The sequence below is a fragment of the Carassius carassius genome, chromosome 34 (assembly GCF_963082965.1).
Source record: "Carassius carassius chromosome 34, fCarCar2.1, whole genome shotgun sequence".
NCBI lineage: Eukaryota > Metazoa > Chordata > Actinopteri > Cypriniformes > Cyprinidae > Carassius > Carassius carassius.
The window spans coordinates 28,911,330-28,930,193 of record NC_081788.1 but is presented as its reverse complement, the minus strand read 5'-3'; the positions used below and the strand labels follow the sequence as shown (position 1 = coordinate 28,930,193).

Below are 18,864 nucleotides of genomic sequence, written 5' to 3'. Positions count from 1 at the left end.
ATCAGTCAGAATCTTAACTAAACAATCAGTGCCTTAACCGGTCAGTCAGTGGCTCAAACATTGTCTTTACTAATGACCTTCGGCTAAACTAATCAATCTGTGGCTAATCAATCAGGTCCTTAACTAATCAACCAATTTCTTAACTAAACAATTGTCTTAATTAACCAACCAACCAAATAGTGTCTGAACTAATTCAAGGAATAAACCAGTACTTAATCAAGTCAGTTAGCATCTTAACTAATTAACCAGTGTTTCACATTGACACTTTACTCCCATTACAGATTCCTTTTAAGAACAGTGTTGCCAAGTCCATGTTTTTTTACATTTAAATGTATTCATTTAGCAAACACTTTTCAGAGGACACTTTTATCCAAAGTGATTGAGGAAAACAACAAGCAATTATTGTATCATAAAGAGGCAAATTAACACAGGAAGAGCTCGTAATACAAAGTTTCAGACATTGTTTGGATTAGTTCAATTACTAGACAGGGAGATATGAGGAAAAGAGAAAGCAAAGGTTTTTTATGATGCAGTCAAATGTTGACTAATTAACCAGTACTGTTAACTTCTTAACAGAACTAATCGACCATTGTCTAAACTAACCAGTCTGTAGCTAACCACTCAGTGCCTTAACTAATCAATCAGTTTTTAAGTGGAATTGGGCTACTTTTACACTGTTGCTGCGGGTTGTTTTTTCATCCGCAGGTTAAAGTGTTCTCTCTGCCCAGAACGCTATTCTGGGAAAACCACAGAAAAGATGCGAATGGGCTATAGTTTTGAATAGCAATTGGGCTGGTTTTGTTTTGCAGACCTGGCAACCACTTAAGAACCAAGACAATGGGTCAAGCTTAAAAAAAAAGTATGTGTAAGAGGATATTAAAGTAAAAGTGGAATGGCACGTGAATGATCTGATCTGATGACAAATGCATTGCCTTGTGTATAAAATAATGTGGTGATTTATTTGCTGTGCTGAATTACAGTTATGAGTGTGAATGCAGTGGCACTGGATTTGTGGGCTCTTTCTGTGAAGAGGACATACCAGAGTGTGCATCTGACCCCTGTCAGCACGGTGCAACCTGCCAGGAAGGAGTTAACCAGTATACATGCCTCTGCTGGCCAGGTAACCAGTCTTCAGTTTAACCTGGTCATCATTTTGGTGCTTAGTTATGCATTTAAAAAGCTCATTTAATGGAAAATGAATTGATGTGATAATGTCTCAGCATCATATTGTGCTCATAAAGTGATGTTCTGTTACATTACACTGCCACCTAGAGGAGCATGCAGGACATTGCAAAGAGAACCATAAACTCCCAATGAAATGCTGTTTCAGACTATGACTGTATGGAATGCATGTTTGTATTGGAGTAGATGTATCATATTTTAAGAAATTATATAAAATATAAATTGTCTATAGAAATAAACATGGGCATACATATATCTCTCATTTGACACAAATCCAAATGTGTTCTGCGTGTATGACATTAATTGCATTATATAAGTCGCTTTGGTATATACCTGTAAGTGCAGCATGTTTTAGATGAAAAAAAAAATATTAGCAGGGTTATTATAGTTAACTAAATCCAAAACCATTAAAAAACATTTTCCTTACTATAAATGAAAATTAATGTTAACTGAAATAAAATAAAACATTAAAAACTGCCAAGGCAAAATTATTCGTTCTAATTGAGTTGAACTTGATGAGATGAAAAAAAAATATATATATAGACATAAAAAAACTACCTTAAATGGCAAAAATGTAAAAAAAAAGAATATTAAACTTTAGCTAAAATTAAAAGGTAAACTTAATTTTTTTTACAATATCTCAAAGATACTAAAATAACAATAAACATTACTTATACATATATAATACATGATATATGATTATATATGATAGGCTTGAACTATCCATAAACGGTCAGCAACAAAATTACTAAAACTTTAACTATAAAAAAAAAAACTGAAAATAAAAACCAATATTAATAAAAACTATAATATTATCTTATTGAACTAAAATTACTTGAAATAAATGTTAACGGAAAAAAAAACATTTATTTACTTTACTTTAATTTGATGTACTAAATAATAATAATAATAATAATAAAACTGAAAAAGGCACTACAAAAAATTACTAAAATTGAAAACATGAAAATAAAACCTGATTCAGAATATTAATACAATTATAATAGTAGTTCTCCTCGAGTTTCTTTAGCTCATGTTATTTATTCTCAGGTTATGAAGGTGAGAACTGTGCGGTTGATGTGGACGAGTGTGAAACGCAGCCGTGTGAGAATGACGGCGTATGTTTCCAGCGATCCGACTCCAGACACTACAGAGTTCTGCCTGAACTGGACTCAGACTTCAGCTACGAGAGCGCAGCTGGATACCTGTGCCAGTGCCTCGCTGGATTCACAGGTGAGATACAGAACTGACCACGGGTCGGGACACTGAGACACATCATCTGCATCACTGTCTTATCAAAGAGCTGCTAGAAACCAGAGCTTTTCTGTTTCACAGGCGACAACTGCTCAGTTAATGTGAATGAATGCGAGTCCACGCCGTGTGAAAACGGAGGCACCTGTGAAGATCTCATCAATGCGTTTCGGTGCTCGTGTCCTGCGGGGTTCACAGGTGTGTGAGTGTGCTGCATATACCACCTGACTTCACTTCAGATCATTCAGAATAATGCAAATATATCAGAGGCTGAATGTGCAACGTATTGAAGGTTCACTGGAAAAACATGCCTCTATTTACAGTTTTGCAAAACTCCACTGAGTTTTTTTAATATCAGTGGGATACTATTATAGTTTTTAATTTTTCATATTTAGCATTTTCATTAGAATTTTGGTTATTTTGAGTTTTTTTTTTTTACTATATTGAGTTTTAGTAATTTTGTTGAAACTAAAACCACAAATAAGCTTTTATTTCATGTTTTCTATTTTCATTTACATTTTAATTATAGTTTTAGATTATATTTTACATTTACATTTACATTTATTCATTTAGCAGACGCTTTTATCCAAAGTGACTTACAGATGAGGACAGTGGAAGCAATCAAAAACAACAAAAAGAGCAATGATATATAAAGTGCTATAACAAGTCTCAGTTAGGTTAACACAGTGCACGGAGCATGGGATTTTAAATAATATAATAAATAAAAAGAAAACAGATAGAATAGAAAAAAGAATAGAGCAAGCTAGTGTTAGAGATCCTTACACATACACACACACACACACACACAATTGCATAACAAATGAAAAGAAAATAGAATACAAAAAGATTAGAAAGGTAGTTGGATTTCTTTTTAAAGAATAGAATTAGAATAGTGAGTGTTAAAGTTAGAGGGTCAAATAAAGATGGAAGAGATGTGTTTTAAGCCGATTCTTGAAGATGGCTAAGGACTCAGCTGCTCGGATTGAGTTGAGGAGGTCATTCCACCAGGAGGGAACATTTAATTTAAAAGTCCGTAAAAGTGACTTTGTGCTTCTTTGGGATGGCACAATCAAGCGACGTTCACTTGCAGAACGCAAGCTTCTAGAGGGCACATTAGTCTGAAGTAACAAATTTAGGTAAATGGGTGCAGAGCCGGTGGTAGTTTTGTAGGCAAACATCAATGCCTTGAATTTTATGTGAGCAGCTATTGGAAGCCAGTGCAAATTGATAAACAGAGGTGTGAGGTGTATTCTTTTTGGCTCATTAAAAATTAATCTTGCTGCCGCGTTCTGAATTAATTGTAAAGGTTTGATAGAATTGGCTGGAAGACCTGTCAAGAGGGCATTGCAATAGTACAGACTGGACAGAACAAGAGCTTGAACAAGGAGTTGTGCAGCATGTTCTGAAAGAAAGGGCTTGATCTTCTTGATGTTGAATAAAGCAAATCTGCAGGATCGGACAGTTTTAGCAATGTGGTCTGATAAAGTCAGCTGATCATCAATCATAACTCCAAGGCTTCTAGCTGTTTTTGAAGGAGTTATGCTTGATGTGCCTAACTGGATGGTGAAATTGTGATGAAACGATGGGTTTGCTGGAATCACAAGCAGTTCTGTCTTGGCAAGGTTGAGTTGAAGGTGATGGTCAATCATCCAGGAAGAAATGTCTGTTAGACAAGCTGAGATGCGAATAGCTACCGTCGGATTATCAGGATGGAATGAGAGGTAGAGTTGAGTGTCATCAGCATAGCAGTGGTATGAAAAGCCATGTTTCTGAATGACAGAACCTAATGATGCCATGTAGACAGAGAAGAGAAGTGGTCCAAGAACTGAGCCCTGAGGCACCCCAGTAGTTAGATGTTGTGACTTGGACACCTCCCCTCTCCAAGATACTTTGAAGGACCTATCTGATAGGTAAGACTCAAACCATTGAAATGTGGTTTCTGAGATGCCTTTTGCCAGTAGGGTTGATAGGAGGATCTGGTGGTTAACTGTGTCAAAAGCAGTGGACAGATCAAGCAGGATAAGTACTGAAGATTTGGATTACGCTCTTGCCAGTCTTAGAGCTTCAACAACTGAGAGCAAGGCCGTCTCAGTTGATTGCCCACTTCTGATTGGTTGCTGTCAAGGAGGTTGTTGTGTGTGAGAAATGTAGGGACTTGGTTGAACACAGCTCGTTCAAGTGTTTTTGCAATGAAAGGAAGAAGGGAAACTGGTCTGTAGTTCTCTAAAAGAGATGGGTTGAGGTTGGGTTTCTTAAGTAGTGGAGTTATACGTGCCTGTCTAAATGATGAGGGAAAAACACCAGTGTGGAGGGATGTGTTGATGATATGAGTGAGTGAGTGAGTGTAGGTACAACTGCAGGAGAAATGGCTTGAAGGAGATGAGATGGAATAGGATCAAGCAGGCAAGTTGTAGGGTGATTAGAAAGGATGAATTTTGAGACTTCTGCCTCAGAGAGTGAAGAGAAGGATGTAAATGAGTGTATGTTTGCTGGTGATATGAGCTTGACTGATTGTGGTGTGGAAAATTGTGCACTAATGTGTTTAATTTTATTAATGAAAAACGTTGCAAATTATTTTCATATTTTAATTTTAAAGTTTTAGCGATTTTCTTTTTTATTAATTTTTTTATTTTTTTACTCTATCAATGTTGTTTTTCTTTTTTCTTTTGTTTTAGTACATCAAATTAAAATAAATTAAAAAAGTTTTATTTTATGTTATTTTGGTTAACGTTTCTTTTATTTCAAGTAACCAAAAACATTTTTAATGGTTTAAGTTTTAGTTTGATTTGTTTTCTTAAAGAATTACAGCATATCTATTTCATGCACTGATTCAAACAGGACCCCTGTAATTAAAACTAAGGCGGGAGTTTATACAGAGCTGTTCAGTTTTAGTCCGTTTTAGACAGAAATGCACACAGACTCCAGCTATTAAGCTTCAGACTATGATTGCATCCAATCAGAAGAGATCAAACATGTTTGTTTACATTTGTCATGCGTCTCCTAGCAACAAGTTGCATATATAGCAAATTTTTTGCATTCGGAACAACTTGAAAGTGTGATCCTCAGTCGTTTATGTATTTATTTCGTTCACTGTATGCAGGGCTGGGTAGTAACTGATTACATGTAATCTGTTTACTACATGCAGTTACCTTTTTATTGATTACATGATTCATTAAAATTCATAAAATGGCAGTAAATTATTCAAAATTAATTGATTCGCCCTAATTTATTAATTTTTTTATTTAATTTTTTTTGCACTTACATTTTTTTTTATGTTATAATTTTTACATTTCCCATTTACATATGTAAGGAAAATCTTCCAGTTTTAATTGAATTGCACACCAGCCAATAGTCAGGTGACAATAATTACATGGAAAATTGAGAGGTTGAATATTTCACGTGTTATTTTTATTTGTTTTAAATTTAAAATTATTTGTTTATTTTAATGTAACATTTTTAAAAGGTGATTAATTAACTTCTGGAAAACCATGATGTAATGTAATGTTTAATGCACCTGATGTTGTTTATAACAAAGAAAGAAATACATTTTATTTCTCTTTTTTTTTTTTTTTACAAAGTTATTTTTTTATACATTTCTCAGAAAACAAGACTTTTTATTTTATGTAACTTTGCATCTCAAATGAATTTATATTGTTTTAAGAAATTAGTTTAGAAATTAGATGTGTATTGGACAGTGTTATTTTAGTATCATTGATGGTTTTTGTTAATAATTTTATTTTTACCTTTTTTTTGTCTTCTGGTCGAAGTTTATTGTTATGTGTTCATGTTTTTATTAGTATTTCCTAAATTTCTGTATAATTTATATTTTAAGTTTAGGTATTTGAATGAACAACAACTAGTTAAAATATATTTTTTATTCTTTTATTTTACTTCAGTAAATGTGTATTTTACTCCAGGTAATGAAAATGCGTTTTTTATGGATTTAATTTTATTTAACTGTAGTTATACTAAAGTTTATTCTATTCAAATCAGTCCGACACAATGGGTTCAAAAGTAATGAAAAAGTAGTTTGATTACATTTACGTAAAGCTACAATCTGTAACTTTTTTTGGTTGGATTTAATCACCATTGGTAGCGCGATTTATTGTAAAACTTTAAGTTGGTCAGAACAAACTGGCAGATATTTTACTTGCATGTTCAGATGATGTTTTCCGGTACCTCTTACACACACAAACACACACACACACACACACACACACACACACACACACACACACACACACACACACACACCTCAAAACATATAGATCCGTCTGCGCAACCCACATAAAGAAGATAATTCTGTAAATAACTGCAGTTGCAGGTTTCAAACAGAGATGCGACAAAGAGCTAAAACTTTTAGACTGCAGCTTTAAAATATCTAATTTTCTTATGTTACTAACTGCAATTTTCAGCATGCAATTTTAGTAATCTTAATAATCTACCCAGCTCTGTATGATGCCCAGTTTTCTCTGTATCTATTTACAAATGCTCTGTATGATGCCTAGTGTGTTAAATCTGTTCAGATCTGGAGAATCATGTAGTTTATTTCTCAAATCACATCTCCAGTAATGAGTCGACTCTGGCTGGTATGGAAAGCAATAGCTCACTCACTCCGGCCGGACAGACAGACATTCCTGATGTCAGCACTGACGGGAGCCAGCTGGGATGGGAGGAGAGGCTCAGAGGATTATTATCCCAGCGGAGGGGAGTCATGCTGGACGAGTCCGCCGTAATCACTCCTGGACGCTTGGTACTGAGAGGTGGAAGACGTAACCAACTTGGAAGCTAGAGAGAGAGAGAAGTAGATAGGGACTGAGAGGAAGAAATCGCTGGATGGGAACTGTCACCTGTGTGTCAGTCTCCAGCTGGACTTTGGCAGGATGAGAGGACTAATAGTGATTAGGCTGCTTCTCCTGACAGGTAAAGCGTCAGGGCTTTCTGGAGGATTTCTGCATTAGTGTTGAATTAACCTGCGCAGAGCTCACAACTCTGCTGCGTTGAGAACGATTGGAAATGAAGTGTGTGGCTCTCCTGTGATTTATTATAAATATCATATACTGTAGAATGTGTGCATGGTCTTTCTTCAGGTTTTGTTAACCGCTAAAGTACTGCAATAGATTGTTTTATGTCTCACTATTTTTTGTTTCAAAACATGATGTGAGATCAGAAGTCCTGCTTTCCTTGCTTAGTTTGGTATAACCTTGCTTTCCTTTTGAGTTATTATTATTATTTTTTTAAGCATAACATTTTAATACATTCTAATAAATCAGAAAACCAGACTTCTTATATTATGTAATTTTGCATGTCAAATAATTGTATCTTGATTTAAGAATTTAGATGTTTGTTCTGGACCAGTGTTATTTTAGTAGTGAAATAGTATTATACTTTTTTTAATTAGTATTTTGATAATCGTTATATTTTATATTACATGTTAATTTCAGTTAAAGTTTTACATTTTTGTTTTTGTAATTTATTATTTATTTATTTTAATTGTCATTTAATTTTTACTATTTATTTTACATTTTAGTTTTAGTTATTTTAGTACTTCAATGTAAACTAAATGAAAAGGAGAAATTATGCCTTGGCATATACAGTAGCTGGAATTTCAGTTTTGTTAACAATTATTTTATTTTTATTTTAAATTAAGACATTTAAAAATATTTCAGTTTTAGTTACTTCAGTACGTCAAGTTAATCTAAGTAAAAATGAAAAAATCGCATATATTTAATTTTATTTCAGTTAATGTGCATTATATTTTAATACATTTTTAGCTTTTAGTACTGAGGAATAAATGCACTTTTTTCCACCTGTTTCTTTCTTGTCTGTGCACACAAGTCTGCTAGGTTTGGATCGCACTGGTTTACTCTTGATTTCATTTTTGGTTTAGTATAAAGTTGTTTTTTCCTCATGTGCATCATAAACGCATCAGATAAAAGACTAATGTAATTTAACAGTAGCACAGCTTTTGAGCTATATAGCTAGAATTGATTCATAATAGCACTTGAGCACTTTTCATGGTTTCAAAGCAGCTTATCGGTTATCTAAGTTTTATGTAGAATATTGGCAAAGAATTCATAATATATTGCAAGCAACCACTAGAAGCTTTTACAGTTTGCACTGATTATAACTCTCAGGAACGGTTGCACAATAGCAGGTTGTGTGTTTGACACCTGCTGTCGTCCACAGTGATGGACTTTCTTGCTCAGCTGCATGTGCACAAGAAGTGCATACATTCCTGCTTTGTTTAGTTTGGTCATATTTACTGGTGCATGTCTTTACTTAACCTCCGTCTCACAGACTAAACAGCAGTTAAGTTTTAGTAACAATTGCAACCATATGCTGACATGCCAACCCCATTAGCAGGATTACATTACTGACGATTAAAGACAAAGGATTAAAGTAAATGCAATTAAAACTCAGTTAATTTCCTTTAGTTCACTGATCTGTAAGTCTTTGGCTCTGATGTATTAAGGTTGTCCTGTACGTTACAGTATAGCTTCATAGGTAGATTTTTATATAAACATTTACATTACGAAAACTGTAATTAAAGTAAATAATAATAATCTGTAGTTAATTTCTGTTTTGTGTGTTGTAAATTTATTTTTTATTTTGTTTAAAAAAATTACAAATATTTTGTTATTTTCACTTTTAGTATATATATATATATATATATATATATATATATATATATATATATAATAGTATTTTTTTTCATTTTGTCAACATTTTTAATTAGATTTCATTTTTAGATTTTATTTGAATTCAGTTGATGTTTATTTTATTATTTATTATGGTTTTTATTTTAGTCAACAATAATAACCTGGCTTTTAATCCTATGACTTTTATTTCTATGATATAATTAGTATTTTTATGCATCGCTCTGGTTTTGCATTTAAGTGTTTATGCATGTTTATTGGGGTTGAATATCTTTGGCAAATGCATCACATGACCATAGTCTCTGTAATTCCCTCTGCAGGTGTCATGTGTGAGATTAATCTGGACGAGTGTGAGAGCAATCCGTGTCAGAACGGCGGCAGGTGTGAAGATGCCATCAATGACTACTCGTGTTACTGTCCACCTGCTGCATCGGACCAGCTGCCCTGGGGCGGCCACGACTGCGATGTCCCGCTGACCGGCTGTGTGCCTGACCCCTGCCTAAACAACGCCACCTGTGTACCTTCACTGCACGGAGACCAGCATCAGCACACCTGCAGATGTCCTTCAGGTTTCAATGGTGACACATGTGAAACATCCACCACCTTCTCCCTGACAGCTGGAGGTTATTTGGTCATCGAAGTCCCACGTATCAACAGGACCCGCAGGCAGGCGGGATCACAAGGGCCCAGTGTCCAGCTGAGGTTCAGGACGACCTTGCCGGATCTAATTCTCTTCTGCCGGGGAAGCCAAGAGCACTTTTTCATACTGGAGCTAATTGGTGGAAATCTGCACTCCAGAGCCGAATCAGGAGATTTAAAGTACGCTGTGCAGTTAAGCGGGGATTTCAGCGATGGACTCTGGCACGAAGTCTCGGTTAGTGTGGATGAGAGACTAATTCTGACCTCGCTGTCGGACAACATCACCAAAGCGGAGGATGGAGGTCACAACCAGCTTCTGTCCTTCCAGCCGCACGGTTTGGAGAAAGTCTACATCGGCGGGGTGCCGCAGGAATACCTCAACCAAACCACATCCAGGACGGGATTCGTGGGCTGTTTTGAGGATCTGCTGGTGGATTCTCAGCCGGTTCTTCCCCAACGCTTCAGCATGCAGCCAGACGTCCAGATGGTGTGTGAGAAGAGCGACTGGTGCGGTCTGGAGCCCTGCTCTGAGCGCGGACGCTGTGTGGATCTGTGGTCAGACTACAGGTGCGACTGCCGCAGACCGTTTCATGGACACAACTGTTCAGAAGGTGAGGCTTCTTGTTAAATAACAGCTTTCTAGAATAAAAATGTAATTGCCTATAATGTGATATATAATATATATATATACATGAATGTTTATATGTATATATGCTTAGGTAATTTATTAAAAAAATGATGTACTTAATTATATATATATATATATATATATATATAAGATATAAGTATATATATATATATACTTTACTGTACTTTAAATTAATTTTATTTGAATATAATTTTAGGTCACAAAGGTGAACAAATAGGAATGAGGACTTTTAATAGTCGTGAAATTTAAAAACAAAGGTTAAAAAAAAACTAATATATATATATATATATATTAGGGCAGTAACGATATGCGTATTCGCATTGAACCGTTCGGTACGAGGCTTTCGGTTCGGTACGCGGTACGCATTATGGACCGAACGGTTCGTTGGACTAATTAATTATATTTGGAAAAAAAAAAAAATTGTGAAATATAATGATATGCGTTCAACAAGGTAGCCCAATAACCCAAACGACGTAACAGGCAACGCCCCTGACACCCCCGAAGAAGAAAAAAACATCAACTTATATGTTTATGTTAGGCTACTCAGTCAGGCGCTCGCTCACTCAGTACGTGCTGAAGGCTCGTTGCAAAATGGCCAATGCGTTTAACAGACCAGAAATAGAAGATCCTCCAATAACCAACAGGTCTGGTGTTTGGGTGCACTTTGGATTCCCTGTAAGCTATAATGGTGATGGCAAGAGAGTGGTGGATAAAAAAACAAGGATATGTCGCATCTAGGGTACACCAGCGGGAATACAAAAAAAAAAAAAAAAAAACACCAGCGGGAATACTTGAAACATGTCAACTCATTTACGCCGACATCACCTTAGTGTGTCAGTATCTGGGAAAAGACGAAAAAAAGGAGAAACATACTCACAACAAACTATCCCCGCAGCATTTAGACAGACATTTCCAATGGATTCAAACAGGGCAAAAGACATCACCACGGGGATTGGTAGGCTACATTTACGTTATATTTTCATTCGCGCCGCAAGACCTCCAGACGCGCGTAAACGTGCCTTTGCAATGACTTAACATTGAAATCATTCGCGCCAGACGCTCTATTCGCGTTTGGTGTGAAGTGGAAAACGTAGGTTTTAAGAACATGCTTAATGTGATTGAGCCCCGTTACAATATTCCTTCACGAGCCCATTTCAGACAGACCGTAATTCCTGCTTTGTTCCAAAAAACATAAGCCCTATAGAGAACCAATTAAGTAAAAACACACTCAATATAAAGTGTTATAGAGTTCCATATAAAAAGTTACATCTTTGTATTTGTTCATAACTAATATAACATTTTCATTTTTTTTTTTATAAGGAGCTGTTTTTGTTTTATACAGTATGCTGCTAAGAAAACACCATAGAAGATGGGTAAAGAATAGCTCCATCATTGTTCAATGTAAAAAAAAAAAAAACATACTTTGTTAGTTTTAATAAATAAAACATTTTTTAAAAATCAAGGAAATTTATCTTCCAATTTTTTCTTTTTGCTGTATCTAAAATGTACCGAACCGAATCGAACCGTGACACCAGTGTATCGGATCGAACCGAACCGTGAATTTTGTGAACAGTTACACCCCTAATATATATATATATATATATAAGCAGTTCTTGTGTTTTTTTTTTTTTGCTCTCATTATTGGGGTGAAATATGAACTGGTCTTGTGTGTCAGGATGGTTTCGTCTACACTGACGTATTACTCGTCTTTCTCCGCAGAGTTCACTTCATGGACGTTCAGTCCCGAGCGCAACAGGAGCTTCGCTGCATTTCCCATCATGCAGCAGCACACCGGTGATGTGAGCGTGTCACTGTGGCTGAAATCACGTCAGTTAAATGGCCTGGTTTTCCAGCTCCAGCGTGAGGATCAAGCTTACCTCACTGTTTTTCTGAAAAACGGCTCATTATACATTGCGTTATATAACTCCATCAGAAAAGCCTCCAGTTTCCTAACCGATGGCGAGAAGATCTTTGTGACCATTAAAAAAGAACAAGGCTTTATATTGTTTAATCAGATGCAGCAGGTTTTTACTCCCAGAGAGATGATTGGTTTCGAGGTGGAGGCTGGAGATGTGGCATATCTCGGAGGACTTCCTGAAGGAGAAAACGCCAGACAGTGGGGTGGATATTTTAAGGGCTGCCTGCAAGACGTCCGTGTAGATGACACACAGCTGTACATGTACTCCGGCAGCATCAGCCACAAACCAGAGCATCCCAGCTACTTACCCAGAAACTCCTCTAATGTGCTGGAAGGCTGTGTCGGCGACCAGACGTGTAAGGTGAGACTTACTGAAACATAACCGTTCAAATTCAGCGAGGATGCTTTAAATCGATCAAAAGTGACAGTAAATACATGTATAATGTTACAAAAGATTACAGTTTCAAGTAAATGCTCTTTTGAACTTTCTATTCAGCTGTGAATCCTGAAAAATAAAACGTATCAAACTTACAGGATGTTTTTATAGTACAATGACCTCTTATACAGTATGTCAAAGGATAAAGGGAATTTAGATTTCTCAGTTCTTTATTTTACAAAAGCACAACAAATGTACTAAAACTTTACTAATATAAAAATATAAATTAATTCAAAATATAGGCAAGGCAAGGCAAGTTTATTTATATAGCACATTTCATACACAGTGGTAATTCAAAGTGCTTTACATAAAAGAAAGTAAAATAAGATGAAAAATAATAACAAAAATAAAACAAGCAATTTTAAAACTTCGGACATCACAGAGCGCTCATTCAATAAATGCACAGCTGAAAAGATGAGTTTTGAGTCTAGAATACAAACAAATAACACTGAAAACAAAAAAAGAAAACAAATAACACTGCTGGAAAATCATATAGACTGGAATAATGATGCTTAAAATTCAGATTTGCATCACAGGAATAAACTAGATAGTAAAGTTTGTGGTCAAACTTTAAGTTGGCTTGAAAAAGCCTGGCCAGAAAGTTTGAAAAATGTAGAAAGTTTGGAAAGTTTAAAAAGATTTAAAAGTTTTAAAAGATTTAAAAGTTTTAAAAGTTAAGAAGTTTAAAAAAAGAAAATGATTAACATATTGCTAGCATTAAAAGCAAGTGACTACCATGTCATTAGCATGATTAGCAAAGTTGCTATCATGTTGCTAGCATGATTAGCAAGTGACTAGCATGTACTTAACATGATCAGCAAGGTATCTAGCATGTCACTAGCATGATAAGCTAGCGACTAGCATGTTGCTAGCATAATTAGCAAGTTACTAGCATGTCGTTAGCATGTTTGTAGCATGATTAGCAAGTGACTAGCATGGCGCTAGCATGTTACTAGCATGTTCGGAGCATGATTAGCATGTTGTTAGCATGTTTCTAGCATGATTAACATGTCACTAGCATGTTTCTAGCATGATTATCATGCCGTTAGCATGTCTCTAGCATGATTAGCAAGTTACTAGCATGTTGTTAGCATGACTAGCATGTCGCTACCATGTTTCTAGCATGACTAGCATGCGACTTGCATGTTGCTAGAATTTTCTAGCATGAATAGCATGCGAATAGCATGTTGTTAGCATGACTAGCATGTCGCTACCATGTTTCTAGCATATTTCTAGCATAATCAACATGCTGCTAGCATGTTTCTAGCATGATTAGCAAGTTACTAGCATGTTATTAGCATGACTAGCATGTTGTTAGCATGTTTCTAGCATGACTTGCATGGGACTAGTATGTTGCTAGCATGTTTCTAGCATGATTAGCATGCGAATAGCATGTTGCTAGCATATTGTTATCATGACTAGTATGTTGCTAGTATATTTCTAACATGATTAGCATTCGACTAGCATGTTGCTAGCATGTTTTTAGCATGATTAGCATGTGACTAGTATGTTTCTACCATGATTAGCATTTTGCTAGCATGTCGCTAGCATGTTTCTAGCATTATTAACATGCGACTACCATGTTGCTAGCATGATTAGCATGTTGCTAGCATTTTCTAGCATGATAAGCATGTCGCTAGCATGTTTCTAGCATGATTAACATGTTGCTAGCATAATTAGCATTTGTTGCTAGAATGTCGCTAGCATAGCATGCTGCTACCATGTTGTTAACATGTTTCTAGCATGACTAGCAAGTTACTAGCATGTTGTTAGCATGACTAGCATGTCGCTACCATGTTTCTAGCATGACTAACATGCGACTAGCATGTTTCTAGCATGATTAGAATGTTGCTAGCATTTTTCTAGCATGATTAGCATGTTTCTAGCATGACTAACATGCGACTAGCATGTTTCTAACATGATTAGCAAGTTGCTAGCATGTTTCTAGCATGATTAGCATGTTGCTAGCATTTTTCTAGCATGATTAGCATGTTTCTAGCATTATTAGCATTCGACTAGCATGTTTCTAACATTAGCATGTTGCTAGGATAGATAGATAGATAGATAGATAGATAGATAGATAGATAGATAGATAGATAGATAGATAGAAAATGTTTGGTAACGTAAATAAAAACCATTAACGTTCCGACTCCGCTAACGTTCGACATTTTTGAATTTTTGAACAAGATAGCAAAGCTGCGTGCATAGGATTGTGGGTGATTTGAGAGAGCGAAGAGCGCGAAGGATACACATATGCATCCTTTCCTGTGTATGGGATATTTTTCGAACGAAGGACTCAGTCCTTGGTTGAAATTCCGAGGATCCTCGACATTGGAACATGTCGATGACGTAGCATCCTCGAAATTCTGGCTTCCAAGGATCCTTCCTTGACATTGAGAAACGCCTTAGGGCTTCAGGGAGTTTAGTTTTGAATTTTTGGCTTGTGCACTAATGGGCCACCGTAGTCTTGGCTCAATTTGAGCTCTCTGCAATGTAAGTCTATGGGGTTTTTATGATTTTTAATATAAATTTTCAAGAAAACTGAAAGTCAAATCAGTCTGAAAAGATATAACACACTCAAGAAATAGCAAGTCGCAAAATCAAAACAGTCTGAAAGTCTGACCCGAGTTTTGAGTTTGTAGAGTTAAAGCTCTAGGAGGAGTTAGAGTTGCAAAATTTTGGGTCAGAAGAATAAGAAAAAGAAGAATAATAAGTTTAAATAGGATTTCAGTAAGTTGGCTTTCTCAAGCCAACTTAATTACAGTTATTACACAATATTATTGTTTTTATTGCATTTTTTAATCAAATGAATGCAGCCTTGGTAAGCATAAAAGATGTCTATCCAAAGCATAAAAATAGTTAGTCTTTTTCTGCTGATCTTTATATTCTTAAACTTGGTCTTATTCACTTCTCTAGTGCTTGTCTGGTCTTCTCAGATGCAGCACAATCACTAATGCTCTTTGACTCTGTTATTGCAGATGCGGCCGTGTCAGAACGGAGGGAAATGTCAGGTCATCTGGAATGACTTTGTGTGCTCGTGTCCGCTGAACTTCTCTGGGAAGACGTGTGACACTCGTGTGTGGTGCGTCAGCGATCCGTGCGACTCTGGGACTCGGTGTGTGGACTTACCTGACGGTTATGAGTGTGAGTATCTGTTCTGTTGAGGCTTCATTGTCCACTGAATTGTGTTTTTACCTTAACTTATTTCTCAGTATTAAAAGAAACAGACAAGCAAGCTCATAGAAGTCAATTAGAAACTCTTACATTATGGTCTGGGTAAGTTTGACCGCCAACACATTTTGGAGTTTTTGGAAATACTTGTTAAGTTAATTAAAACTCACACTAAAACCCATAAAAAAAATAAAAAAACTTTTGTTGCCTAAAATAAATGTGAACTGAAATTAAATATTTAAAAAAAAAAAATATTTCAACTAACTGCCAAAGAGACATTTCTCATTTGATGCACTAAAATAACTAAAAATAATACAACAGTAAATTATATAGATATATTTAAAAAAAATGTACAAACTAATTAATAAAACTTTAACTTAAGTTAAATGATAACAGAAATATAGAAATAAAAATTAATAAAAACTTTAATAAAAACTAAAAAATAATTATGCATATGAATTTTGCTGGTTTTCAAGCACATGATCTTTGTGAAAACACACACAATCAAATGTTTTATTCAAAATGGCAAATTTTGATAATATAATATGAGCATTTAAATATTTTAAAATAGTATTCAAAATCAAACATCAATTTTTAATGAGAAGTACTATTGTTAAAGGTTTACTGTTTTTTTCTTTTTATTATTACTATAATTTTTTTGGTCAGTTGTATTGAATCCAATAAGCTTCATTTTACCTAGATCCAGGGCTACTATAATTTACTAACAACAACAACAACAACAAAATACCATAGACTGTATAAAAATATGGACGTAGTGTCCGTGACGTCACCCGTAGACTACTAAAGAGAGTTTTTGAAGCCTAAAGTGTGTAGAGCGGGCCGTCGCCATCTTGGCAGCGCGTCACCGCGCGACTCTCCCGGACAATCAAAAATGGGCAAAAAGGCGGGAGCTAGTTGCTGTAGCCACGCCCACCTAGCGCGACGGCAGTGTCAGCAGCGGCAATCTCCCTGTCACTCAAGTGGCCACGCCCTTAATTATGCAGAACTTTAAGTCTTAATATAATTTAAACGGATGAGTTATAAAAAATTCACCCCCCTCACAGTTGTCATGAAGGGCAAAATTAGCTATTTAGACCAAAATAATTTTTTGAACCAGGCTGTAAACATGTTTTTTCCTGCTGTAAGTTTGGGCATTTTAACATGGGGAGTCTATGGGACTGACTCCCTTTTGCAGCCAGCCTCAAGCGACCAGTCGATGAATTGCAGTTTTAGTCACTTCCTTATTGGCCTCACGAGTCACGAGAGAGAGTGGGAGGTTGGCGCTCGCAAAATACTTGATCAAAATTAACTCAAATAAAGTAAAATAATAAAAAAAGCTTATTTTAGTCAAAGCAGCATTTCTCATTTTAATTTAGTTTAACCTGATGTACTTAAATAAGCAAAACTGAAATAAAACTAGACAAATAAAAAAATATATGTATATTATAACAAACTATAATAGTATTTCCATGACTTCTTAAGACATGACAATCAAATTCAGTATTTTAGCACAAAAAATAAATGTGAACTACATAAAATCACAAGATCTGCTGTAAATGTCTGTACTTTCTTCTGCTCTGGAAGCTCCTGTCACTAAGACAAACTCCTTGTGTGTGTAAACCTACTTGGCACTAAGACTTTCTGACTTTCTAAAGCAGAACATCTCAATCAGATTCACGAGTGTTTACATGAAGAAAGTGCTTCACCTCAGTGTTACTCATACATATTTAATAATCTCCCGCTCACTCCAGGTTTAGCCAACGCCACGTTTGAGAGCAACGCTCTGAAGTTCAGCGCCAATGGCTCCTTGTTCCCCCCCGTGACGAGCATCTCGATGCAGCTCCGGACGCGAGAGGAGAACGGGACGCTGTTACGAGCCTCCAGCCGCCTGGAGTTCTTCTGCATGGGGCTTCTGAACTCCTCCCTGATCGTGAAGTTTCGTGATGGGAACAGTCTGGAGGTGCACGCCTTCACCAGCAACGTCCTTGTTTCTGACGGAGACTGGCACCAGGTGGAGCTCTACACGTCCAGCTCGAGGATCTCTGCGTCCCGCTGGCACCTCGCTGTGGACGGTCGAGCGGCCGGATTAAGTTTGGAAGCCGCCGGCAACATGGACTTCTTCAACTCCTCCACCGTTTTGTTGGCGGAGAACTACACCGGCTGTTTGGGCGAGGTGCGGGTCGGCGGCATTTATTTACCATTTTTTGGACACCTAGGGGTAGAAGCACCGCAAACGTCACAGTTCATCCGGGTCGGTGGGATTTGGGAGCCTCGTCTGGGATGCAGCAGCTCCTCCTCCTGTCTTTCTGATCCCTGCCTGAACAACGGCACCTGCACGGACCTCTTCAATCTCCTCTCCTGTGAATGTGGCCCGGGATGGACAGGTGAACGCTGCCAGGAGAACGTCGATGAGTGCGACAGGCAGCCCTGTGTCCGCGGGACGTGCCGGGATTTGCCGGGGGACTATGAGTGCCAGTGTGTTCCTGGATATTCTGGGAAGAACTGCCAGCTGGAGGTGCCTGAGTGCCAGGAGCATCGCTGTGAGAACGGAGGCTCATGTGTGGCTTCGGTTACAGGATACACCTGCATCTGTCCACCTGATCACACCGGACCATTCTGCCAGTGAGTCTCACTTACTAAGTGTATATATATATATATATATATATATATATATATATATATATATATATATATAAAATACAATTATTATTCTTTTTTTTTTTTTTTGAAAAAAGTATCATCTGCTCACGAGGGCTGTATTTATTTGATCAAAAATACAGTAAAAGCAGTAAAATTGTGAAATATTACTGCTATTAAAAATAACTACTGTATGTATAACTTTCTAAGTGAATATATTGTAAAACCTAATTTATTCCTGTGATGCAAATCTGAATCTTCAGCATCATTACACCAGTCTTCAGTGTCGTATATATGCTATAAACAATGCTATTTTAGGATCATT

General features: G+C 36.4%; 1 protein-coding gene across 1 annotated transcript in view; it reads left to right on the top strand.

Annotated features, from left to right (window-relative positions):
- The window catches only part of crb2b (crumbs cell polarity complex component 2b), a 33,512-nt gene that overhangs the window by 12,151 nt on the left and 2,497 nt on the right, over nucleotides 1-18,864 (top strand). The window contains exons 4-10 of the mRNA XM_059523382.1: nucleotides 981-1,120; nucleotides 2,230-2,412; nucleotides 2,515-2,628; nucleotides 9,410-10,339; nucleotides 12,097-12,656; nucleotides 15,710-15,875; nucleotides 17,654-18,524. Coding sequence (XP_059379365.1) covers nucleotides 981-1,120; nucleotides 2,230-2,412; nucleotides 2,515-2,628; nucleotides 9,410-10,339; nucleotides 12,097-12,656; nucleotides 15,710-15,875; nucleotides 17,654-18,524 — 2,964 coding nt within the window. The remainder of the gene's footprint in view (nucleotides 1-980; nucleotides 1,121-2,229; nucleotides 2,413-2,514; nucleotides 2,629-9,409; nucleotides 10,340-12,096; nucleotides 12,657-15,709; nucleotides 15,876-17,653; nucleotides 18,525-18,864) is intronic.